At 39.1% G+C, this 26,031-nt stretch overlaps 1 protein-coding gene across 14 annotated transcripts in view; it reads left to right on the forward strand.

The window, feature by feature from the left end:
- The window catches only part of LOC109700328 (cyclin-Y), a 666,198-nt gene that overhangs the window by 189,651 nt on the left and 450,516 nt on the right, over positions 1-26,031 (forward strand). For all 14 annotated transcript variants that reach the window (XR_012442082.1, XR_012442074.1, XR_012442079.1 and 11 more), the window contains 4 exons: positions 2,099-2,199; positions 4,832-4,867; positions 8,415-8,472; positions 8,555-8,674. Coding sequence is in view for 4 of the 14 variants with exons in the window: in XM_074056412.1 (XP_073912513.1) it covers positions 2,099-2,199; positions 4,832-4,867; positions 8,415-8,472; positions 8,555-8,674 (315 nt within the window). In the remaining 10 variants the exon portion in view is untranslated. The remainder of the gene's footprint in view (positions 1-2,098; positions 2,200-4,831; positions 4,868-8,414; positions 8,473-8,554; positions 8,675-26,031) is intronic.

Below are 26,031 nucleotides of genomic sequence, written 5' to 3' on the forward strand. Positions count from 1 at the left end.
CCTGAAAGGTCTGAGTTGCTTTGTATGACTAGCTTTGAGTTAATGCTCTGAACCTTCTGTCTGTGCCCACCCCGGGCTGTTCCTGCTCCTTAGCCCACAAAGGTGATGTCTTAGATTAGAAGGGAATGCAGGCTGTACTTGCCTGAGTGCATCACCTGTCTCCTTCCCGACCTCATGGTTGTATTTTCTTAGGGAAACTAGTTCTTTGCAGTTCCTGTCACATTTTGATCTTGATGGAATGTGTAGTTGAAACCCTATAAGAAGTAGAAGTGAAATCCTTTTGCTTTGTTGTTGGGATTATTAACAACCATATCTCTAAAAAGTCATCATCATATCAATTACTGGATTTTTGTGATAAACATAGCTTGTGTTGATTTTTGTTGTTTTTGTGGCCCAGACTAGCCTTGACCTCTCTCGTGTTGCCTCAACCTCCCATGTTGTGGGATTGCAGGTGTGCCACACCTTGCCCAACTGATAATTTTGTTTATGGTAGATGTTTGCCTCTGTGAGGGAAATTCCTTAAGGATTTTGAGAGCTTGCCACCCATTTTATAGCTTTTGATAGATAAGTTTTATGTGATTTTGGGGTAATTGCTGTAAGAGATTAAAAGAGAAAGAGAATTGTTTTTGATGCTTTTGGATTGTCTTAATGAGAATGTTGTGATTCACTTGATGTGGAAATGTCAGGTTAAAATGAACACTTAAGTTGTAACTTGAACTTTTCTTCATGCTCTTTCCTATACAAGCACCTAATAGTGTGAGCTCAAGAGAGAAGCCTAAGAACAAGTCTGAACACTAGAGTTCCTGACTCTTAGTTATTTTTCTCTGACTTGATGCTGTTTAAAAAGTGAGAGCTAGCTGGAGAGGGTCAGAATGCTTTATTAGTGTAGTGCCCTCTAGCTGTGATTTAAGGAATTCGGTACCCAAAATACTAACCAGTATTGATTAGTGTTTGAGAGGAAATTATATTTGTGGCATTGTTTATGTACTTCTCTGACTGCTGCAAATTTTCATAATTTTGTTACAGAAGGAATTTATTAAATAGAAAGCAGATGTCAAAGCCTTGAACAGGGCATTTGGTCTTTAATTGGCATCAAAGCTTCCTGACTAAATTCATGAACTGTGTATCCCCAAGGATTTTGCTAATTGTGGGCAGTTCAGGCAGGCAATTTCATGATCTCTAAGGGCTTATGGTTGCTGAAAATGACACTTACATTGGCAACATAGCATCAGGCAAGTAGGAACTTGTTTGCATTATTTGATTTTTTTTCTGACCATGAATTATCCAGATCGATGTCTACAAATCATGTTTCCCAAGCTGTTGTCAAAATCCGCTTATCACTCAGTGTGTAATTTAAACTCTATTTTCTTCACCATTACCTTTTGGAAGTGCTTCTAAAATTTTCCACAGAACTCAAAACTGAGGTAATTGTGAAAGAACCAGTCATGAGAGTATACAGGCATAGTATTAAAGGCATTTTATTATTATTAAATTACTGTTTATTAGTAAAGGTCGTGCTTTCAAAAGCATCAGACAATGTTTCCCTTCAAAATGCTTTTTGTCCTTAATAAAGGAATACTTTTATTTAACTTCCCTTGCTAAAATTTAAGCAGATTAGCCAGGAGATTTTAAATTAGCCTTGGCTGCATTTTCCATTCCCCCCAGGTCAACTATATCCCAAGAATAGAGAAATTGGGACAGTGGGTTTTTGACTTGACCTTAGAGCATAAAACTAAGATGTCACCTAATGACAGACTTCATTTGAAATAGAGAGCCATACATTCCATACTTTACCGAGGTCCCATAGTTTTATGGACTCTGGAACAATCACAGTGATGCTTGATTGTAAATGTGTACTGTTCTCCTGGTGAAGAAGATTGGGGACTAGGAGTGGTGGTGGCGGCAATTTATATGTATAAGAACAAAGAAGTTCATTTTATAGTAAAGTACTTTTGTCCTGTTGGTGGTGGTGGTAGTGTTAACACTTCTCATTAAAACGTTTTCTTTCTGTTGCCTGATCTCATATGAACGGTTGATGTTGATTGGAAGAATTTTGAACCCTGTGTAATTGTCTTTGTCTTGTTGCATTGTTTTCTAGCATCCTCCTGGACAAATAGCAAGGAAATACAGTTCATGCTCCACTATTTTCCTTGATGATAGCACAGTCAGTCAACCAAACCTCAAGTATACAATTAAATGGTGGGTATGAAGATTTCTGCCTAACTGAATGCTCTTTCTGTTCTTTACACTGATGCTGGCTGGTTGTGGGCTCTGGGAGGGGTGATAAAATTTGGGGAGGGGAGGAACACTGAAAATGAGGAATTCTTTTTAAAAAGTGGCTTTGGTTGGTTGTTAAGATTTCAGTGTTTGGAATATTTCTGCATATTACTATTTATATAAAAATAACATTTTATTTTTGTTTTATTATTTAACTTGTTTTTATTATATGGTATCATAAGTTATCAATATCATACATAATACCTTATAAATACAAAGACAGTAAATTATTGTAATATAATTGAGTACAAAAATAGATAATTTGCAGTTATTGATATAAATAACAAAAATAGAATTATAAAAAATTCAGTTTTCTAAAGAGTGTTTTTCAAAGGACAGCGCTTATAAGTACAATTATCATCATGCAAAAAGAACATTTTAAATTATTTTAAATATAGATGACCTCTAAGATACATTTTTTAATTTTTGTGCATACCTTTTACCCTTTCATTGTTGATTGAAGACATCTTGGCATAATGCAGCTCTTAGTTTGCCTTCTAAATAAAACAAGGCTCCTGTAGGCTCAGTTGAAGACTTGGGCTGCAGTTCACTAGACCTTCTGGCATAGTAAACTGTGATGCCTGGAGTTGAGAGACTGCCCTTGGCTCTTTCATCAGCAGAGAGGATTCTAGCAGAATTCAACATGGGGCTTTAGTTCTGTATTTTCAAGTGGACTTTAGGAGGGAGGAAGGGGGTGCTTTGGATCAAATCACTTCCCTTTTGGGGGCTTCAGTTTCCTGAAGGCAGGGAGCACTGGTTTTTATTTTTATTTCTTTTAAAAATTTTTCTAAAATTTATTTATCATATTATTTTACTGGGGGTACATTGTGACATTTACAAAAGTGCTTAAAATATACATTAGTTAAATTCACCCCCTCCATCATTCTCTGGTTTTTCTTGTAATGTCAGCAGCCACTCACGGTAGGTATCTCAGAGCACTTGAAGTGTTGGAGCCTGTGGTCAACAACCCAAGTGTGAGGAATCAGGGACGTTGTATTTGTATGCTTGTTTAAGAAAGTACACATTTAATGGCAATACATGTTAGGTATGAAGTGATCTCTTTTAATGAATCAAGTTTTTAAAAGCCCCTTTCTGAACTGAACTACATGTGACAGTCCCAGCCTTGGTCAGGTGGTGGCTACTACAACAGCTTCGATGTACAGTGTCCCATCACTTGGATGGCGATGCTTTTTCTGTAGAATTCATTCTCTGTAGGGCTGCATGCTTCTGAGATTCTAATGGAAATGTAGCCTCTCCCTCATTGACCTGGCCTTTGAGTATAGTAAATGACTAGTGGGCATAAACCCAAATGGAAGAGATGTGTTCTCGCTGCACAGTGTAGGTTTTTGTGTAACCTTATACTGCTCCTCTGGGCTGAAATTGACTGCTGGGAAATGGGTGGCCAGTGCTTCTTGGAAGTGTTTTCTTGATTAAGTGGGTTGGCCTTGTGGAGAGAAATAGAAAGCCCTGAAGATGTGTTCACCATGTTGCTCTTGGTACCTGCTTGAGCTCTGATAGTCCAGGATGAGAGCTGCCAGCTTCCCCATTCTTCCCAGGAAGTGAGATGTGACACCAAGGTAAAGTCAGCCTTGCTTTCAAGAACTGTGGGAGCTCTTGAGACTCACAATGGATCTGACTCAGTTCTGAACATCACCCTTGGATGATTTAAAAAATTGCCACTGGTTTTGACATAGACACATGAGAGCCTGGTAGGAATACTTGGTAACAGTTGATAGTTCATTGGTCAAGCCTGGGAGGAACAAGCACCTAAGTTACAAGTATGTCTCACTGGTTCCAGCCCAGACTGCTTAAAAACACTCTGATGTTCACTATCTCTCTGACATCTGGGGGTAGCCTGGGTATCTGGACCTTGAAACCACCATAAGATGTTCCAATAGGCAGCTAAGGTTGAGGAACCTTGGTGTAAGGGGACAGCTGTTTTCTTTGCACCTCCCAGACTTGAAATTCCTTCAGTTAATAGTTCAGTGACTTTAAAAAGTATCATCTTTTAAAATGTGTGTCTGGGATCTGGGTAGGTGGGCCTCAACTAAAAGGGAGGGCATCAGAATCCATCTGGGAAGTGCCAGCATTTCTCACTTGTTTTGGTTATGATCAAGGACGAAACCTTTACTCTAGCCAGGGGCTTTGACACTTAAGAGAATGGGGATACTCAGAAGGGAGAGGAATGTCCAAATCAAAGATAAGCTGATTACCAGTAGGCAATGAGTTAGAGAGTTCTAAGATGTTTAATTTGTAGCACGTCTTTTATATAGTGTCTCTTTCACAAGTGATGAAGCTTTTATTTCTGTGGAGCAGTTTATTTCTACATTTCACTTGAAGTTCTGTTGTTTCTAGAAAAGACTTAATACTCCCAGGAATGAACATTGAAGTGATTTAATTTGAAGAGTGAATTTCCTGATCAGTGTTCTGAATGAAATAGGACTCTTCCGGTGTTTGACTTTTATATAAATATTGATGTTCAGACTGTTATCAGATAATTATGAAATACCGAATACATTTATGATGCATTGAATTTCTGTGTTTCATTTTACAGTGTAGCTCTTGCAATATATTACCACATCAAAAACAGGTATGTGAATGATGAATTTTATGCTGAACACATCATACATTATCTTCCTTTATGCTTTCCAGTTATTTTCTAGCTGCCATAGCCTTTGGATTTTATATTCTTAACTCATATTTTCATAGACTTCCCAGGGAAGTGCTGAACTACTGTCAAGTCACAGGACACCAATGGGTATTTGTGGTTGAAACAAAACATTCTTGAGAATGTCCAGCTGCCTCTTCATTCATTATTTTCTGTATAATTTATTTAAACACTCTTTTATAACATGTTATTTTAGAATTATTGTATATGCAGTTTTAACATGAAGAAAATGTTAAATTTATTTTTTGAATTCAGTTGAGGAAATTTTGGTATACGAAACATAAACTATGTTAACGTAGTAGAAGTCCTCTCTCTGATATAATGCACCTGGCAATGTTTCAGTTAATTTAAAAAGTCGTTTAAAACAGGGAATTTAAAAAAAAATCTACCATAAGCATTTTATTTCAACACAAAACATGTAAAGAATGCATTTATTTGCCAGTTTATTTGCAATTCAATGTTAACTTTGTTTCAAATCTGGGACATTATGCCACATCTATAATTCATCCTTTCTAAGTGGTTTTTGTTTCCCCCAGTTGTAAGAAAACTTAAAGACATTTGTAAAAACATTCTGAATATCGAATTTTTCAGGTTTTGGCTTCACTTAATCTATAGCAAATTTATTTTCAGTGATTTTCTTTAGCATCCAAATTATCCACAGCATCCTGTTAGAACAAAGGCCTCTGTTACTGCAGTCATTTCTTACTGAATACTGTGATATTTACACGTATAAGTATAATGAGTACAACTGGTATGAACTAGTTAGGTAGCAAGCATGGATCTTAACCAGTGGGATCCACAACACCTTCAGGCTGATCCCAAATGGGGAGAGTGGAGTGGGAGTGGAGGGATAGCCAAGCTTCCAGCAAACAGTATTCTGGGAAAACACAAGTATCTGAAGCGGACACCTGGAAAGGTATTCTCTATCATGATTCCATTCTGTAGTATAGTTGTGACTTGTGGTTTACTGTGGTGCTAGAGAATTTTGGATGTAAGGACTTAACAATAGCATAGCTTTGGAATCTTTTTTTTCCCCCTGCATTTCTATTAGCATATATTAGTTGTTCAGGTATTTCATTGTGATGTTTACAGTGTGCTTACAATGTATCTTAATTTGATTCACCCCCTTCATCATTCTCCCTCCTACCTCCTTCCTCCTTTGAACAATTTAAAACATTTTTGTTGATATATTTTTACATGTATATACAGTGTACATCCATCATATTTGCCCTCCTTCACTCTCTCCATTTAGCCTTGGAACTCTTGAATTAGAACAATAGTGAAAATGTACATTTTGTCTTGCAGTTTATTTCTATGGTAGAAAGTTTTTAAACTATGAAGCCTTAACTAACCTATAATATTACTACTGTAACTCAGATGTGCTTTGAAACCAGTTTTGCATTAGCATCTTTAAGAGATTTCTCAGTTTTGTTTTTGTTTTGGTGCTGAATCCAGGGTTGCATGCATGTTAAGCACATACTCTACCACCGAGCTCCACCCCAGCCCAGGTTTCCCACTTCTTATACTATCATAGATCCTTAAGTCATGGATCCTCAGCCAGAGGTGGTGATGATAAGAGCCACCTTTAGTAAGTGCATACTCAGAATTCTTACCATTTGTACATGTATTACTTCATTTAGTTTTAATAGCTCTGTGAAGTGATACTGATAGTATCTCCATTTTACTGGCAAGGAATTAAGGCACAGAGAGATTAAATAATTGTATTAATAGCATATAAGTAGTAAATTGAGTAATTAGGATTTGAACCCAATCTATTATCCAAACCGTTAGTCTTATTGCTCCTTTAGATTAGTGGCAATAAATTAGGCCAAAAGTCAGTGAAGTTCAGCCAGAAGAACTGAGCATTTGTAGACATTCAGATTGATTGACACCTGTAAGTCTCTAGGGAAGTGGAGGTGTGACTACAGAATCTTTCCTATGCAAATCATAGTGAGCAAACCTTTGGTGCTGGCTGGCCATAGAGCCATCAGCTTGAGAAACATGGTGCTCTCATCTGGGTTATATAGCTTTCCATGAAAGGGAAAGGAAATAGTCCACATCTCAGAGGATGCGGTCTTTTTTTCCCCCCACAGTCATTTTGGCTCACATTCTTAATCTCCACTTATATTTCTAATCTCTGCTTTCATTTTTACAATTACTTTTGGAGTAGCTGGATGGCTTTTCAGGGGCTTTTGTTCATCCAGAAAATTGAACAGGACCCCCAGCTGCTCAGCAAAATGGGATGCAGCACTAGGTTTGTGTCACACAACCTCTTGAGAACCTTGCAGAGGCAATAATGGATGTGAGAGGGTCTGCTGGTTCTTCATGGCTGGGGCATGGAGTGTCAAAGGATATGTAGTCAGGGACACCTAAAAGGAGCTGCCCATGCTTTCAGGCTCTGCTCTCAGTGTGAACCTTTCTTTGACTCTGGTCTATCTAAATCAATGCTGCCTGGGTTCATGCAGGCAAGTACAAGTAAGCACAAGTGTCAGTACCCAGCACTCTTTGAAAATGTGAAAGATTTCTGTGATCTGAAGAGAAGTGAGAGTATTCCCTGAGCTTTAAAACAATTCCTATTGTCCAAATGCAGGAATGAAAATTGAGCTGTTTTGCTAGCTTACTCTTCTTTCATTTTTGGAGATAATGGTAAATTTGTAGAGCAGAAAAGGCAGAAATCATAGTGTTTGATGTGATGGATGTGTGTTGGGGTGGATCTGGAAGCCTTCTGATGTTCTTTAGCCTCATTGACATTGGAAGCACAGACGATGGGAATTACATGCAGTGCACCAGAAGCAGTGGTTTCCACATTTGGTTTTTAAAGAACATTTTTTAGATAAAATTCAAATTATATGAAAATGGAACTGTCACTGGTTAGATATACAAGGTCCCTAGAGTGGCCACAGCCAGAGGCATGGTGCACAGTGGAAATTTTTAATGGTTCTCTGAAGTGACCAGCCTGGAAACTACCAGCCATTCTTTTACAGGCTTACAGATTATTGAGTGAGGCCTTCCTACTTGTTGCCTCTTTTTCAGTGTTAGGTTGTGAAACTCATCAGTGAAGTAGTTGAGCTGCATGTTGTGACACTTTCAGATTGATCTCAAGGATCCATCAACTTTCTTTTTCGCCCTTGGTACTTCTTGTCAGCTACTATGTAGTGGTGCATGAAGATCTGTTGGCCTTTGCTCAGAATCAAGATGTTAAAAGAAATTTAAATCTTTTGCTTGATTTGGTTCATTTGAAAACTCAGAAAATTAAAGTGTAGATTTTTGCTTATTTCAACTGTTTATTTCCTTGGGCTGTTAAAACAAAAGGAATTAAGTATTGTCCACAAGAAACATAACTTATCCAGCAGTGTCTGTTATATTTTGTCCTGAAATATAGTTGAATCAAAGTGACTTTTGTTGTATTTTGAATGAAGCTCGTTTATTCTTAAAAGAAAACTCCATTTTCTGTTGTTTTCCCCACCAGGGACCCAGATGGAAGGATGCTGTTAGATATTTTTGATGAAAACCTTCACCCTCTTTCGGTAATCCCCTTGTGTTTCATGAGATTTTTTTTCTTTTGCTCCTACTGGGTGAACAGGTATCTGAAAATACTTCTTTTTCTAGAAATCTGAAGTGCCACCAGACTATGACAAACACAACCCAGAGCAGAAGCAGATTTACCGATTTGTTCGGACACTGTTCAGTGCTGCTCAGCTGACTGCTGAATGTGCCATTGTCACCCTGGTGAGTGCCTTCAGGGCGACCACAGCCATCCCACAACAGCTGGGTGATCCAGTGGAGTAGGGGTGAGCAAGGGACTCTTCGTTAGGTGACCCTGGGAAATGGTGGCAGCAGCTTTGATTCTGGGAGAATAGAGGATGAATATCCCAAAAAAGGGTGCAGTGTGTGCTTCACAGTCCTCACCTAAAGTCATTTGTGAAATCACATTCAGGACCAGTAAGTGCTGAAATGATAAATGCAGGTAAGTAAAACAGTTGGGCTAAGGGGGAATAAGAAGAAACAAGGCCACCAGCTATTGACATCAGTTCTCTCTTTTTTATTCCCTAGTAAGATTTTAGCAACATTAATAAGATACGATAAACATACACATCCTAATATGAAAGGGGCATGTATATTGATGGTTTCTGATTGGTCACTTTTGTGTAAAAATAAGATATTCAGACAATATGGAATTAGTTTGCAGTTTTAGTCAGATGTTCTACCACTTGAGCCACTCCACCAGCAAAGTAGGAAATGCTTCAACTGTATTTTTTTTTGGCAGTGCAGGGATTTGAACTCAGGGCCTCATGCTTGCTAGGCAGGCACTCTACCACTTGAGCCACTCTGCCAGCATAGTTTGCATTTTTAGACTCGAAAAAATTAAAATCTGTTCTGAGATTCTTATAACTTTATGGTCTATTCAGGTCAAATTTTATTTGGGAAATAGGTTGAACATGTCAGTCATGAGAAATGAGCTTTGCCTGTGAATGCGCACAGAAGAGCATTCTCTCTGGTTTCTGAGAATGGTTATTGTCTTAATAGAAATTTTACAGGGGAATCTTAGATCCCTGCCATACCAAGAGCCTTTAGGTTAATCTACAGTAAACCCATTTTGCTTATTCATTGCTCCTTATTGAACTTTCAGGCTAATTTCAGACATTCAGGTAATCATTAGGTGATCTGGAATAGTTATAGGTTCTGAGATTGTAATCGAGACGTATATTCATGTTGTTCACCATAAGATTTCGGGTTCTCACACAAACACACAAGAGCAACAAGGTTGAGATTTTTATGTAGGGAATTGGGGTGGAGGAAAGAAAAGGGCTGAAAAATCAGATAAAACTATCAATAAGATTAGCACTAAAATTCATGCCGTGAAAAAAGATTTATTTTGAGGCTGCTCTAGTAGAAGTTGGTGGGTACTTTTCTTTTTAACCTTTAATTCCTGTGAAAAATAAGAGTAGACTATGACCTGACAGAGCTTTATTGTTTAGATATACTGTGCAACGTGAAGGAGAGAGTTAGCAACTGTGGAGGACAGAGTTAGCATTCATATCCCTGGAGTGAGCTGCCCAGTCTCCACAGAGGTCTAGAGAGAATAGCTAAAGTACATTTCCCATTGTCCCCTGATGTCACTGATGGCACATTTCTTATGAGTAATTATAACTCCTGTAGACTTCACTCACCCTATCAGGTAACTTGGTGGCTATTAGCTTTTTGTGGGGTCTTATGGTTAGCAGCTAGAGAACAGCAGTTCAGGAATCCTTTGTGCTGGCTCAGCACTGCAGACCCATCCTTTGGTTGCTGTTTGCCTTGCCTAGGAGGCAGCCTGTGTGCTGGGGCAGAAGGCAAATACAAGACCTTGGTGGCCTTGTTCTTCCTTCTCTGGGATGGTTTGTGTTTAGGGTTGATGGAGGTGTATTCCTCCCTGGGCATATGTGTGGCAGGTATCTTGGCATGCTGCTGTTGCCAAGAGGCAGTTAGGGGAAGGACAGTAGTTAGCTGAGGCCCTGCTGCCCATAAGGAACAAGACTGCAGCCTACTTGTGCCAAGACAGCCTGTGGCCTTCTAAAACCCAGAGCCTAGTTATCTTAAAGCAGGTCCTTCACAGCTAACGGACTTCATTTTAAAAGAGTAACAATAACTTAGTACCCTGGGGTGGGGGGCGGGGTGTGTGTGTGTGTGTGTGTGTGTGTGTGTGTGTGTGTGTGTGTGTGTGTGTGTGTGTGTGTGTAGCCTTTCAGGATGTACTAAAAGCTTTGCTAATGACATTAACACATGAGAAAATTAGAATAGAGGGTTAGATAATTGAATTGCTCCTTGCTGAGTTATGTTATGTTGTTCTCACATGAGGGCACTTTGTGTTGTTCTCAGGACTGGCTGAGGGAAGCGTGAGCCATTGTAGTGAGATGGGCAGAAGGCCACCTCATGGTACCACTCCATGTGGCTTGTTTTTTCCTCTCAACAGTTACCCAAGCTGAGTAGTACTTAGAACCATGAACAAATGCCCATTTTAATCCCATGTGCTACTTGGATGATTAAAAAAAAAAAAAGTTCACCTCTATCTGAACCAGGGAGCTGGTTGTAAGGATGAGAAACCACATAGATGCTAAAGCAGAAGGAGATTTACTGGAAGGTCCAGCAATGCCCATATAACCCCTCCTCAAGAACCGGAAGGACATCAGACCCTAATGAGATTTGTATCAAGTTTCTCTTTCTGCCTCCCTACCCCCATCTCTCGGCTTCGTCTTGCCTCTGCTTTTCCCTGTAGGACGGTGGCATTAGTTTGAAGGTTGGCTTTTATTGGTTCAGATTGGATGTGCAAGAAAATAGCTGCCCCAACCCTGTGTCTCCATCACTTTTCCATTTAAGGCCTAACCTTGGCTACTAGCTCAATTAGTTTGGTTCAGAGTTTAGAGAGGGAATGAATTTTGATTGGTTCAGTTGCTTTGGCCCTGACCCTGAGGAACCAGGAGCCTCTTAACCATTATTTTTCTCTTTATATGTCTCTGTCAAAACCTGCAGTCTGCAGTGGTTCTCTGTCCTCCTCAAAGGAAACACAAAGAAGGTTCTTCTATGACCTGCAGGGCCCTGCAAGACTAGGCCAGTTTTGCGTCTCAGCTGAGTTCCAGGACTCTCCCTCCACTTCTGCCTGTTGCCACCCCACCACTTCCTGATCCCTGAACATACTGGGCTCAGCCCTGCCTCAGGACTCTTGCCTGGTGTCCTCTCTCCCAGCTGTTTTGTTCATGCAGCACCTTAGCGGGGCTTTTGCTTGAAACCTTCCTCCCACCAAACTCCCTTCTCATCATTTCTTGCTCCATTTTCTCCATGGCACTTATCATTTCATTAAGATTTCATTTATTTTATTTTTTGTCTGAGCTCCAGGAATAGGATTTCTTTTGTCTGTTTGGTTCACTAGAATATGACCAGCATCTAGAACACAGCCTGGCACATAATAGTTGCTCAATAGATATTCATTACATATGTAAAATAAGCATGATAATAACTGCTTACTTGCTGAAGTAAATGTAAAGTGTTGATATACCTCACATTTTGCCTGAAACACAAGCAACATTCGGTAACCATTATTGTCTTTCCTTACACATACTCTGCCGTTTCATTGCTTCCATCATTAAGATAAGTCTTCTGAAGGAGGCTGGCTAGACTGAGTGTTACAGAGGAGACTGGTTCTGTCTGAAGTACAGCAGTGATGGGAGCTGGAGGCGGGGGAGGTTTGTAAGTGGTGGATGGAGAAGAAATGCAGGTGGCAAAATAAGAACTAGCCAGGCAAGAGGAGTAGCATCCCTCCTTTCACTTGTGTTTTTATGGCTTTGTGGAGATCCGGCTCACATACACAGTGCTCACCATCTCAAGGGAGCACTTCAGCAGTGTGGCAGCCATCATGGCAGCTGACTTCAGAATATTTTCATCACCCTTGCCCTTGACTGTTCCCTCCCCATTCCCGACCCTGCCCCAGGCCTAAGGACCTGCTCATTTGCTTCCTGTCTCTTAGAGTTGCTCAGTTACATTGCATTTAAATAGGACCAAATTATGATCATTTGTGACTGGATTGTTTCACTTAGCATGTTTTCAAAGTTCATACACATTGTAGTGTGTTGGGGATTTTGTTTTGTTTCAAGCAACATTCTGTCATTTGAGCACACTGTATTTTGTTTATTGTTCATCACTTGATAGACACTTAGGTTGTTTTCACTTTTAGGTGCTATGAATCATGCTTCTGTGAACATCTGTGTTTTTTGTGGGGATCAGCTTTCATTTTATTGGTATAGATCTAAGAATAAGATTTCTGGGTTATAAGTACGTTTAGCTTTTTTTTTTGGTGGTACTGGGGTTTAAACTTAGCCTCATACTTGCTGCAGGCACTCTGCCACATGAGAGACTTCTTCCCCAGTCCTGTGCTAACATTTTGAGGAACAGACTGCCTAATACCCAGAATGGCTCCACCATTTTATATCCCCATCGACAAGGGATTTCCACTGTCTCCACAGCACATCATTGGCAACACTTGTTCTTGTCCTTTATATTTTAACCACTCTGGTGGGTTTAAATTGGTTCCACATTGTAGTTTTGGTTTGTACTTCCCTGAATTGTCAGTGATGTTGAATATTTTTTCACATGTTTATTGACCATTTGTATATTTTCTTAAGAGAAATGCCTATTTAAATTCTTTGCCCATTTTAAAATTTGAGTTATTTTGATTACCAAATTATGTGTTTTTATGTATTGTGAATGTTATTCCTTTGTCAGGTACATGATTCACAAACAGTTTGCTTTGGTCATTTTACCTTTAGGGGAGGGAGCAGTGCTGGGGTTTCAGCTTAGGCCTTGTGTTTGTTGGCAAGCTCTTCACCACTTGAGCCACACTCTCAGCCCCTTTTTGCTTTAGTTATTTTTCACATAGGGTCACATGTTTTTGCCCAGGGCTAGCTAGCCTTGGATTGTGATCCTCCTACTAAGTATCTTTCATAAATGAGACTACAGATATGTTCTACCATGCCTGGCTTGTTTATTAAGATGGGGTCTCACCAGCTTTTTCCTGGGACTACCCTCAAACTTTGATCTCCTGATCTCTCTCTCCTTAGTAGCTAGGATGACACTCAGTCATAGTCATGCCTGGCTTTCACTTTCTTAGTGGTATCACTTGCAGCACCATAGGTTTTCATTTTCATGAAGCTGAATTTATTATTTTCTCTTGTCACTTGTACTTTTGGTGTTTTATCTAAGAATATAACTAATGGTCATGACTTTACCCCCCTATATTTTCCTTTAGGAGCCATAATTTTAGTTCTTACATTAAAGTCTATCCTCCATTTTGAGCTAATTTTTTGTGAGGTGTAGGGATCCAAGTTCCATCTTTCGCCTTTCCTTCTCCTTTTCTCCTCCTCCTCCTTGGTGGTTACTGGAGTTTGAACTCAGGTACTTGCTAGATAGGTGTTCTACCACTTGAGCCATGCCCCCATCCCCTTCACCAGTTTCTTAGAGGTCTACCTGGGTTATTATTTGAGTTTGATTAGTTAGTTTCTGACTTTCTAAAAATTAATTTCATCTACTCCATCCAGTTTGTTGCTATACAGTTGCTAGTATTAGTTTTACTCTTTTTCTTTTCTTTCTTTTTTTTTTGGTGGTGGTACTGGAGTCTGAACTTGGCCTCATGCTTGCTAGGCAGGTACTCTACCACTTGAACCACACTGTCAGCCCTTTTTTGCTTTAGATTTTTAGGTAGGGTCTTAATTTTTATTTAGGCTAGTCTCAGACCATGATCTTCTACCTGTGGTCTACCATGTAGCTGGGACCACACGTATGCACCACCACACCCAGCTTATTGATTGAGATGGGGTCGAGATGATAACTTTTTGCCTGGGTTGGCCTCAAACCTTAATTCTCCCAATCTTTGCCTCCTAAGTAGCTGGATTATAGGAATGAGCAGCCATATCCAGCCTTCATAATATTTCTTTATATTTTTGTAAAGTCCACAATGCCCTTTCTCTTACTTCTGGTTTTACTAACTTGAGCCTTTTTTCTTTTTCTTGATAAGTCAACCTAAGAGTTTGTCAATTTTGTTGAGTTTTTCCAAATAACTGACTATGGGTTTTTCATTGATTTCTTTTTTTCCCCCTTCCTCTGGGTTGTATCTCACTTTTTCTACTTTGATCTTCTATTTGCTTTTCTTTTAGTTACTCTTCTGTTCATTGAAGTGGCTGTTGGGTTATTGATTTGAGATTTTTTTTTTTCTCATGCTAGGCATGAACCCAGGGCTTGGTGCATGATAGGCAAATGCTTTACCACTGCTGTATCTGTAGCCCCTAAATTTACAGTTTTTTAATTTACAGTTATGAATTTTCCTCTAAGTTTAGCTGCCTTTCATAAATACACTGTGCTTTCATTTTCGTAGATATATTTTTATCGATGTATTTTTAACTTAACTATTTTAGATTTATAGGAAATATGTGGAAATAGTAGTGTTCTATATTCCTCACACCCAGTTTACTAACATCTGTGTTATAATATAATGTCTGTATTCCTAGCATAATATTATAACACTATATTATTGACATGTTAGTATGACATATGTTACAATTAATGAGCTGATTTTGATAACATTATTATTATCAACTGAAATTCACGCTTTCAGATATTCTTGCTTTTTACCCATTTGTCCCTGCCTATTCTAGACTTCTTCCAACCCCAGTCACATTTAGCTGTCGTGTTGCCTTAGGCTCCTCTTGACTGACAGTTGCTCAGATTTGTTTTTGATGACCTTGACAGTTTTGAAGCATACTGGTCAGATACTTTGTAGAATGTCTCTCAGTGGGGATTTTTCTGATGTTTTCTCATAATTAGACTGGGTTTGTGTGGGTTTTTTTGAGGAAAGCTACAGAGGTAAAGTACCACTTTGATTACATCCTATCAAAAGTATGTATGGTCAACACGACTTATCCCTATTGTAATAACCTTGATCACCTAGCTAAGATCATGTTTGTTAGGGTTCTCTGCTATACTATTACTCTTTCTCCCCTTTTCATGCTGTGTTTGTTCTTTGGCAGAAAGTCACTGTGCAGAGTAGCATGGACAGATAGGATCCACCTCCCTAGGTGATATGTTTGTTTTAACTAAAAAGAGTATGTGTTGTATCAGAATATAGGAATGACAAACGTTGCCAAGTTGAGCTGAAGCTTGGTTTGGAGTGGCCTTGGAAGCATAGCTGCTGCTGTACACCATTGTGCCTGGCATTTAGATCTGCATTAAATGTCAAAAGACCTTCTCAGAAGCCTGTGCTCTGACACTGACATGGCTGTGGAATCCATTGATTCTGGCTCTCAAAGACTTCTTTTGGTTTACTTTGATAGTTTCTAAGGAATTCACATTTTGTCATTCAGATGGCATCTATTTGGTGACAGGTCCCTATATCTCATTCATTGCTCTCCAACTGCTGGCAAATAAGCATGGTGAAGCCACCAATTATTTAATCACCTCAGTGATAGGGAATGTAAGACTTAGGTGCTCATGTAGGTTCGTTACAGTTGAGGACCAGCCTTGGAAGCAGGCATTTTCTAAGGATGAAATTCTGTGCCTGCTGCATTCACTTTTTTCTGCACACTCGGGTCTTCTGTTCATTTTCCTAGGTTGGTACATCTTTAGGTAGATGATTAGGACCATCTCCTGGATCACAAAAATCTACTTCTTACAGGGCAAATGGCAGGGAGTTCCTGCTGGCACATGCTAAATTAAGCATGTATTCATTTGTGCATGCATGTGTACGTGTGTGGGTTTGTACCCTTGGCAGTGTTTGAGATTTGCCTAGTGGCTACTCTTTAACATATACGAATGTGGAGCTGGGGTCTTCCAGAGTTCAAAGAATTGCTACACCTGATGTACTGATTAGCGTTCTCAGTTAACTTTTACTTAGATTTTTCAGCGGAAGCCAATTTTGCTTTAGGCAGTAAGGAGCCATCAAAGATTTTTAGACATACTGCTATAGCAAAGTGCCACAAACTGAGTGGCTTTAAAAAAAAGGAATTTTGCTGGTTGTAGTAATGTGTTCCTATAGTCCTGGCTACTTGGGTGACTGAGGCAGGAGAATCACTTGAACCCAGGACTTGCTGAGCAATATAGCCCTGTGTTAAAAAGAAAAGTTTCAAGAAAAAGAAACGTACCGTTTCCCAGTTCTGGAGGCCAGAAGTCTAACATAAAGATGTGTCAGGATTGGTTCCTTTTGAAGGCTCTAATGGGAGGATCTGTCCCAGGCCTCTGCCTTTGACTTATAGATGCCTGTCTTTATGCTCACGTGTGTGTGTCTGTCTCCTAAGTTTCCCCTTTACAGAAGGACCTCAGTCATTTTGGATTAGGGCCCATCCTTATGGTGGCCCCTAACTTGAGTACCTCCATAGAGACTCAGTGTCCAAATAAGTTCATATTCTGAGGTACTTGTGATTAGAACTTTAGCTGCGAGTTTTGGGGCCATAATTCAGCTCAGAACATTGATCACAGAATCATGCATATAACTTACAAACCTCTTACCAGAGACCCTAATAAAGAGATTATTGTAGTAGTTTAGGTTAAAGTTTATACTTTGTATTTATTAATTTATATTCATAATGTAAATGAATTTTGTTGGTACTGGAAAGCTGGTCCCTTAGCCTCAATGCCAATTCACAAGTAAGGAGAGCAGGGTTTTAAAGGAAAAGGAAATACGGAGGGCAGGGAGAGTAAACCTCTCAAAGCTCTATCATCCCCCTTCTAAGAGAAAAAGTGGTGTCCTTAAACTCCCCTTGAGTTTAAGGACTCACTTTTGAGTATGTCATGAAATGCAGGTCCCAGAATAGGTGCTGTTCCAGGTGACCAGCACCACATTCCAAAGTTCTGTGTCTTGGCTGACAGGTTTACTTTTCTGGTAGTCACAGAAAAGACTATCTGGTTTAAACAAAGATTAAAGGAAGTTAACATTGGACTCTCTAGCATGTAGACAAAAAGGGAAAAAATGTCAGTTTAATTAATAAACAGAGTAAACTGACGAGTATACAAGCTGGCTACACCAAAAGTTTTTCCCTTTTGTGGTTCCTGTTAAATTTTTCCTACTGTCAATTTATTCCTCCCATTTCTATGGAAAAAAAGTGTCACAATCATCTAACTGTATTTGTGGACCCAAGTAAGGAGTCGCAGTGCCTCTCAGCAAAAGTAGCTTTTAAGCTCCTGTACATTATAACTTATATTCATATTGTAAGTGGATGTTCAGGCTAGTGGAAAATGCTGAAGTATCAAATACTAAAAGACTCCAAAGATAAACATTATAAAAATTTTTGTAAACAGCAAATTATGATTTATAAAATTGACAAATCATAGAGCATTGTTGAATGCTGAGAATTTGGATAATTATTCTTTTTTTTATTGTTTTATTATTCATATGTGCATACAAGGCTTGGGTCATTTCTCTCCCCTGCCCCCACCCCCTCCCTTACCACCCACTCCATCCCCTCCCTCTCCCCCCCCACCCCCTCAATACCCAGCAGAAACTATTTTGCCCTTATCTCTAATTTTGTTGAAGAGAGTGTATAGGCAATAATAGGAAGGAACAAGGGTTTTTGCTGGTTGAGATAAGGATAGCTATACAGGGAGTTGACTCACATTGATTTCCTGTGCGTGGGTGTTACCTTCTAGGTTAATTCTTTTTGATCTAACCTTTTCTCTAGTTCCTGGTCCCCTTTTCCTCTTGGCCTCAGTTGCTTTTAAGGTATCTGCTTTAGTTTCTCTGCGTTAAGGGCAACAAATGCTAGCTAATTTTTTAGGTGTCTTACCTATCCTTACCCCTCCCTTGTGTGCTAAAGTTTTATCATGTGCTGAAAGTCCAATCCCCTTGTTGTGTTTGCCCTTGATCTAATGTCCACGTATGAGGGAGAACATATGATTTTTGGTCTTTTGGGCCAGGCTAAGCTCACTCAGAATGATGTTCTCCAATTCCATCCATTTACCAGCGAATGATAACATTTCATTCTTCTTCATGGCTGCATAAAATTCCATTGTGTATAGATACCACATTTTTTTAATCCATTCATCAGTGGTGGGGCATCTTGGCTGTTTCCATAACTTGGCTATTGTGAATAGTGCTGCAATAAACATGGGTGTGCAGGTGCCTCTGGAGTAACCTGTGTCATAGTCTTTTGGGTATATTCCCAAGAGTGGTATTGCTGGATCAAATGGTAGATCAATGTTTAGATTTTTAAGTAGCCTCCAAATTTTTTTTCAGAGTGGTTGTACTAGTTTACATTCCCACCAACAGTGTAAGAGGGTTCCTTTTTCCCCACATCCTCGCCAACACCTGTTGTTGGAGGTGTTACTGATGATGGCTATTCTAACAGGGGTGAGGTGGAATCTTAGTGTGGTTTTAATATGCATTTCCTTTATTGCTAGAGATGGTGAGCATTTTTTCATGTGTTTTTTGGCCATTTGAATTTCTTCTTTTGAGAAAGTTCTGTTTAGTTCATGTGCCCATTTCTTTATTGGTTCATTAGTTTTGGGAGAATTTAGTTTTTAAGTTCCCTATATATTCTGGTTATCAGTCCTTTGTCTGATGTGTAGCTGGCAAATATTTTCTCCCACTCTGTGGGTGTTCTCTTCAGTTTAGAGACCATTTCTTTTGATGAACAGAAGCTTTTTAGTTTTATGAGGTCCCATTTATCTATGCTATCTCTTAGTTGCTGTGCTGCTGGGGTTTTGTTGAGAAAGTTCTTACCTATACCTACTAACTCCAGAGTATTTCCTACTCTTTCCTGTATCAACTTTAGAGTTTGTGGTCTGATATTAAGATCCTTGATCCATTTTGAGTTTTAATATTGGTGTAGGGTGATATACATGGATCTAGTTTCAGTTTTTTGCAGACTGCTAACCAGTTTTCCCAGCAGTTTTTGTTGAAGAAGCTGCTATTTCTCCATCGTCTATTTTTAGCTCCTTTGTCAAAGACAAGTTGGTTATAGTTGTGTGGCTTCATATCTGGGTCCTCTATTCTGTTCCACTGATCTTCATGTCTGTTTTTGTGCCAGTACCATGCTGTTTTTATTGTTATTGCTTTGTAATATAGTTTGAAGTCAGGTATTGTGATACCTCCTGCATTGTTCTTTTGACTGAGTATTGCCTTGGCTATTCGTGGCCTCTTGTGTTTCCATATAAATTTCACGGTAGATTTTTCAATCTCTTTAATGAATGTCATTGGAATTTTGATGGGAATTGCATTAAACACGTTGATTACTTTTGGGAGTATCGACATTTTTACTATGTTGATTCTACCAATCCATGAGCATGGGAGATCTCTCCACTTTCTATAGTCTTCCTCAATCTCTTTCTTCAGAAGTGTATAGTTTTCCTTGTAGAGGTCATTCACATCTTTTGTTAGGTTTACACCTGGGTCTTTGATTTTTTTTTTGAGGCTACTATAAATGGAATTGTTTTCATACATTCTTTTTCAGTTTGCTCATTGTTAGTGTATAGAAATAGAAATGCTAATGATTTTTCTATGTTGATTTTATATCCTGCTACCTTGCTGTAGCTATTGATGATGTCTAGGAGCTTCTGAGTAGAGTTTTTTGGGTCTTTAAGGTATAGGATCATGTCATCTGCAAATAGAGGTATTTTGACAGTTTCTTTACCTATTTGTATTCCTTTTATTCCTCCTTCTTGCCTAATTGCTCTGGCTAGGAATTCCAGTACTATGTTGAATAGGAGTGGAGATAGTGGGCATCCTTGTCTGGTTCCTGATTTTAGAGGGAATGGTTTCAGTTTTTCTCCATTAAGTATAATGCTGGCTGTAGGTTTGTCATATATAGCTTGTTGAGAATTTGGATAGTTATTCTTGTACTCCAAAATAGAACACTTATGAAATGGTGATTGGGAATGGAATGAAGGTACCAACTCCCTTTATGGGAACATGCTCCAGGCAGCTAAATCAACAGCTGTAACAGGATTAAAACCCAGAAGGAAATTATACCTTGTATGGGTTCAGACAGTGAATTGACCTAGCTAATTCTTTCTTTTTTTTTTAGGTTAATTTTTTAAAATTATTCATTTATTCACATGTACATACATTGTTTGGGTCATTTCTCCACCCTGCTCCACCCTTACCCTCTTCTGCCCTCCCCCCTCCCTTCCAGGCAGAACCTGTTCTGCACTTTTCTCCAGTTCCGTTGAAGAGTAGAAATAAGCAATAATAAGAAAGACATAGCATTTTTGCTAGTTGAGATAAGGACAGCTATACAGGGAGAATCCTACATTGCTTTCATGTACAAATGTGTTACAACCCAGGTTGATTCATCTCTAACTCATCTTTACACTGGTTCCTGATCCCCTTCTCGTTTTGACCTCTGTCACTTTAAGTTTTCTGTATTAATTCCTCTGGAGTGGGGACATCAAATGCTTTCATGTTTTGGGTTTTCTATTTAACCCCATGCCTCCCGTATATGTTCTCCCCTTGTCGTGTAACCCAAGTCCTACAACATTGCTATATTTGCCCTAGATCTAAGGACCGTGTATGAGGGAAAAAGATGATTTTTGGTCTTCTGAATCTGGCTAACCTTGCTCAGAATGATGTTCTCCAGTTCCATCCATTTACTGGCAAATGATAAGATTTCATTTTTCTTCATGGCTGAGTAAATTTCCATTGTGTATAAATACCATGTTTTCTTAATCCATTCATCAGTAGTGGGGCATCTTGGTTGTTTCCATAACTTGGCTATTGTGAATAGTGCTGCAGTAAACATGGGTGTGCAGGTGCTTTTGGAGTAACCTGTGTCACATTCCTTTGGGTATATCCCCAGGAGTGGGATTGCTGGGTCATATGGCAGATCTATGTTTAGATTTTTAAGAAGCCTTCAAATGGTTTTCCAGAGTGGTTGTACCAGCTTGCATTCCCACCAGCAATGTATAAGAGTTCCTTTTTCCCCACATCCTCTCCAGCACTTGGTGGTGGTGGTGTTTTTGATGATGGCTATTCTAACCGGTGAGGTGGAGTCTTAGTGTGGCTTTGATTTACATTTCCTTCATGGCTAGAGATGGTGAACATTTTTGCATGTGTTTTTTGGCCATTTGAATTTCTTCTTTTGAGAAAGTTCTATTTAGTTCAGTTGCCCATTTTTTAATTGGTGCATTGATTTTGGGAGAGTTCAGTTTCTTAAGTTCCCTATATATTCTGGTTATCAGTTCTTTGTCTGATGTATAGCTAGCAAATATTTTCTCCCGCTCTGTGGGTGGTCTCTTTAGTTTAGAGACCATTTCTTTTGTTGTGCAGAAGCTTTTTAATTGTATGAAGTCCCATTTGTCCATTCTTTCTCTTAGTTTGACCTAGCTAATTCTTAAAAATGAGGTTGGAATCATTTCAGCACCACTGGGATTTTGTTTATATAAATTGTTGATTCCATGAGTTTGCATTTCACTTCCCACCCTGAAATGCCATGAACTTTTTGTTTTGCTTAGTTCCGTGAGTACTCTCTGCAGCTCTCAGATTGCTCATTAACCTGTGCCTTTTAGAGAGACTCCTTAGGACATCCTTCACATCAGTTGGAATGTGAAAATTTAGTTGAACAGGAGTGCCCCATTAGCAACAACTCTTAAACATATTGTTTAAGAGAATCAGTTGTATATTATTTTACTTGGCAGAGAATTAAAATGCCCCAGTGGGAGTTTAACCAAAGAAATTGTAGTTGACTTTTGAATATAGTTTTACTAGGAAGTTGTGTTTAAATTGCATGCTAGTAACTAGAGCTTATTATGAACGTCTTCTCAGTGTATTAACTGCTTTCCCTCAGCTATGATATGGATTGTGATGTCTCATTCATTTAGTTAGCCCTAATAGGATATTACATATGTTAGATGACTTTTGGTTTTTTTTCAAACATTAAATATTATCTAGTGTGTTTATTAGTATCTGCCAACTGTATAATTGAAGTAATTAAGAAGATAATTGCATGGCTGCCTTTTGCCTTAGGCCATTAAGAATATTTCACTGGAGTGATTTGCGTAGCTGATACTTGTGCATAGTAGTCTGCAGGGTGTGGGAGGACATTGCTTCACAACCTTCTTCCTCCACTGACTGAAAGAATGGGAGGGAGGAATAGTTAGGCCCAGTCTCACTTTTCTGCTACATTTTCTTATTCTGTCCTTGATGCAGAATGAGAGGAATCTGTCAACATCCTTTGTAAATATGTAGTCCAGGGTTCCACTGTCAGTGCCCAACTGAAATTACACTTGGCCCCACCTAGATGTTTATCTGAAGAATTACGATTTTTTCATACAAATAAAACAACTGATCCTAAAACATTAGCTTACTCGTTCTGCTTAGATTTAATATAATAAATGCCATAAAAAACTAGAATCCCCCAAAATTAATGTTTATTGAACTCTATTGAGTGACCTACTTTTTTGTCTGTTTATCAGTAGTCATCACAGCTAAATGCTGTTAATCATTCAATGAAAGCTACTTGGAGCCTTCCACAAACATAGTTATAGTGCAGTTAGAACATCATGTGTCATGGCTTCCTGGGTCTTGTTTGAAGATTCCCAGTTTCTTGCTTATCACAGCAGAGTGGGTTCTTCCTATCTAGTGCTGTACCTTCTGAACTTCATAGTTCACCACTGCACTTGCTCACAAGTGCATTTGCACCTTTAATTCACTCCATCCTTGTCAGCTCTTTTTCCTGAATGCTGTTAGTTGAGGTCATTTTCCTGCAAAATTTCTATTCTAGTCCTACTGAATCTCCTTGCACTAGAAGTCTACCCACCTTGCACGTATATTCCAGGAGCCTGCTGTGGAATTCTTTGGAGATGTAAGCAGACTCTGCCCCAGGCATTGTGGGAGTAAGAGATTCCCCTTCATCACCAGGGAATTTAAGATTGACTAAGGGAGAGATAGGGAAGAAGGCAACTAATCTATATTGAGGTACATGCAACAATCGAGTCTCCTAAACTAACTAGAGGAGTCATGGTTTCCCATTTCATTACTTGAGCCCTCTTCACCACTTACTGGGATTTGAAATGTATTCTTTGCGACTTGTACTTTGTCTGCAGTGCAGTGCCCCAGATCCATTCTCAGGAACTCATGATATCTGAGTAGCCATAAGTTCTACATTTTTAAGATTTTTTTAAAAATCACTTTATCATTAGTAAAGCACTGAAAAAAAACAACAATAATCTTTCATATATGTATTCATTTAGCACAGTCAAGTGCCAAATCTCTTATCTTGGCAAAGCCCCTGTTTTGGTGGAAAGAGCAGACAAGTTTCTGAGCCCCCATCCTCCCAACTTCTGTGGGTGTTGTTCATTGCTACGTTACAAAGGAGCTCTTAGGAAGCTTCTGGCTGCTTTAGGGGGAACATTTGATTCTCATTCTGTCTGTGATTTAGGGACCTAATCTCTCCTCTTTAGGGGAGACTATGGAGGAGCCAGCCAAGCCAGGTACCCTGTGCTCACCAGTACCTGACTTTCCTGAATCTGCCCAGGCTTTGTCTTTGTTAAGACTGTTTCTCCCTTTCTCTCCTCCCCCTCCTTTCCACTCCCTGTTTCCTCCCTCTTTCCCCTTCTCTGCTTTCTTACCCATTCCTGCTGCCTTCCCTGACCCTTTCCACTTACATGTCACTGCCTGAAGTGTCCTAATTTTAATTTTATTGTTACTGTGAATGATAACGACTTCCATTTCCATCTCAGCTATATAGTATGGGAAACCTAATTTAGGCACTTACAAAAATGTACCTTGGCTTTACAAGTTCTCCAAAGGAGTCCAAGCCCAGCAAAGCAGAATAAACCAGACTTATCTCTCCCTGTCTTTGTTGCCCTCCATCCTATCTCTAGTTCCTCAAATGGTAGGGGCCTTCAAGGCTCCAGCCTGGCTCTTCTCTTCTATCTTTAAGTCCTCACCTCAGGCCATCTGCCTGATTCTGTTTTGTATCTTGGACTCTCAAACTTGTGTCTTACTGCTGTCTCCTTTGAGCTCTGGGCCTCTGTATTCACTGCCTAGTGACATCTTTTAGGACATCTCAGACATAGAGCATCCAGTCAGATCTGTGATCATCTTTTACAGCCTCCTTTTCCTCTTGCTTCCTGGCTCTGAGAACAGCATCCATCCAGCTGCACACATCAGGAGTCTGTAATCTCCTATAGAGGCTGCCTTTTGTGGCCATTGGGTTGCCTCCTGTAGATGCCTGGAATATGTCTGCTGGTCTCCACTGTCATGTTCCCAGTTCATACACTGGTTCTCTCTGTCAGGACTGCTTTATCATCACTTTGCAGAGGCCTCATCCCATCAGCCATGCACACCCCCCAACTTTGTCTGCATGGTTATCACTGTGCCTGTCATACAGTATGCTTACTGTTCAACATTAAGGAAAGGATTAAATTCACTGTGTGTGCACCTCTCATTTATCTGTTCTCATCCCGCAGTCTTTTTGTTGTCTGATTATTAGTCAAATTTTGGCATGATCCTGTACTTCTGTGTATGCATTCACATCATTTAGGAGATCTCTTCAGGTCAATGTTAATTGTCCTCCTTCTCAAGAACTTCCTGAAGTTCAACCTCTGCAGTGCTCCAGGGGTTACTTGGTGTGCTTCTTCCATTTATGAGCATTGTTATTTTACACTGAAAATAATCTGTACTTCATACATTTAACATTTTCCTTTCCACGCATACCTTTTTTGTGTTTTTTAATTTTTAAGACTTTACAGATGTTATATACTATGATTAACTATAACACTATATAGATTTCACTTGTTTTAGAAAGCAGGTTTTTAAAAATACGGATGTCTGTTGAATTTCATTTCTTTGTCATGTACAGTTCCATTTTGCAAATACATTTGATAAAAAAAAAACCTTTAAAAATAATAATTCCATGATTCAGAGAAGGGTAAAACATTCTAATAAGCAGATTTTTTTGCTGTGGGAAACTAAAAGGAATTCTTAATATCATGACTCATTTTAAGCAATGGGTTTTGTGTATATTTGTGATGACCATCTTCAAATTAAATTTTGCCAATTTAAAAATCCTGTATTTGTTTTTTTTCCTAAATTCAACTGAAGTGATTTCAGTTCCATTATTAAAAAATATCTTCATGAAATCAAAATCATAAGATACAATTTCATACACATTAGGATAGAAAATAACAAGTGTTGGGGAGGATGTGGAAAAATTGGAACGTGTTAGGCATTGCAGGAACATAAGATGGTAGAGCACTGTGGAAGAAAGTCTTGGGGCTCCTCAAACAATTAAACAGAATTACCATTTGATCTAGCAATTTCACTTCTGAGTATATATGCAAAAATATCAAAAGTACAAACCTGACCAGATATTTGTACACCATGTCCATAGCATCATGATTCACATTGGCCAAAAGAAGGAAGTGACTCAAATGTCCACATACACATGCATAGGTAAACAAAATGGGGGCATATGCATACAGTGGGATATTAGTCTTAAAAAGGAAGAAAATTCTGGCACATGGTGTTACACTATTGATGAACCTTGAAGATGTTATACTAAGGGAAATAAGCCAGTCACAAAAGACAAATACTATATTTCACCTATATGAGGCAAAGAATAAGTATAGAA

This window comes from Castor canadensis, chromosome 15 (genome assembly GCF_047511655.1).
Source record: "Castor canadensis chromosome 15, mCasCan1.hap1v2, whole genome shotgun sequence".
NCBI classification, from domain to species: Eukaryota; Metazoa; Chordata; class Mammalia; order Rodentia; family Castoridae; genus Castor; species Castor canadensis.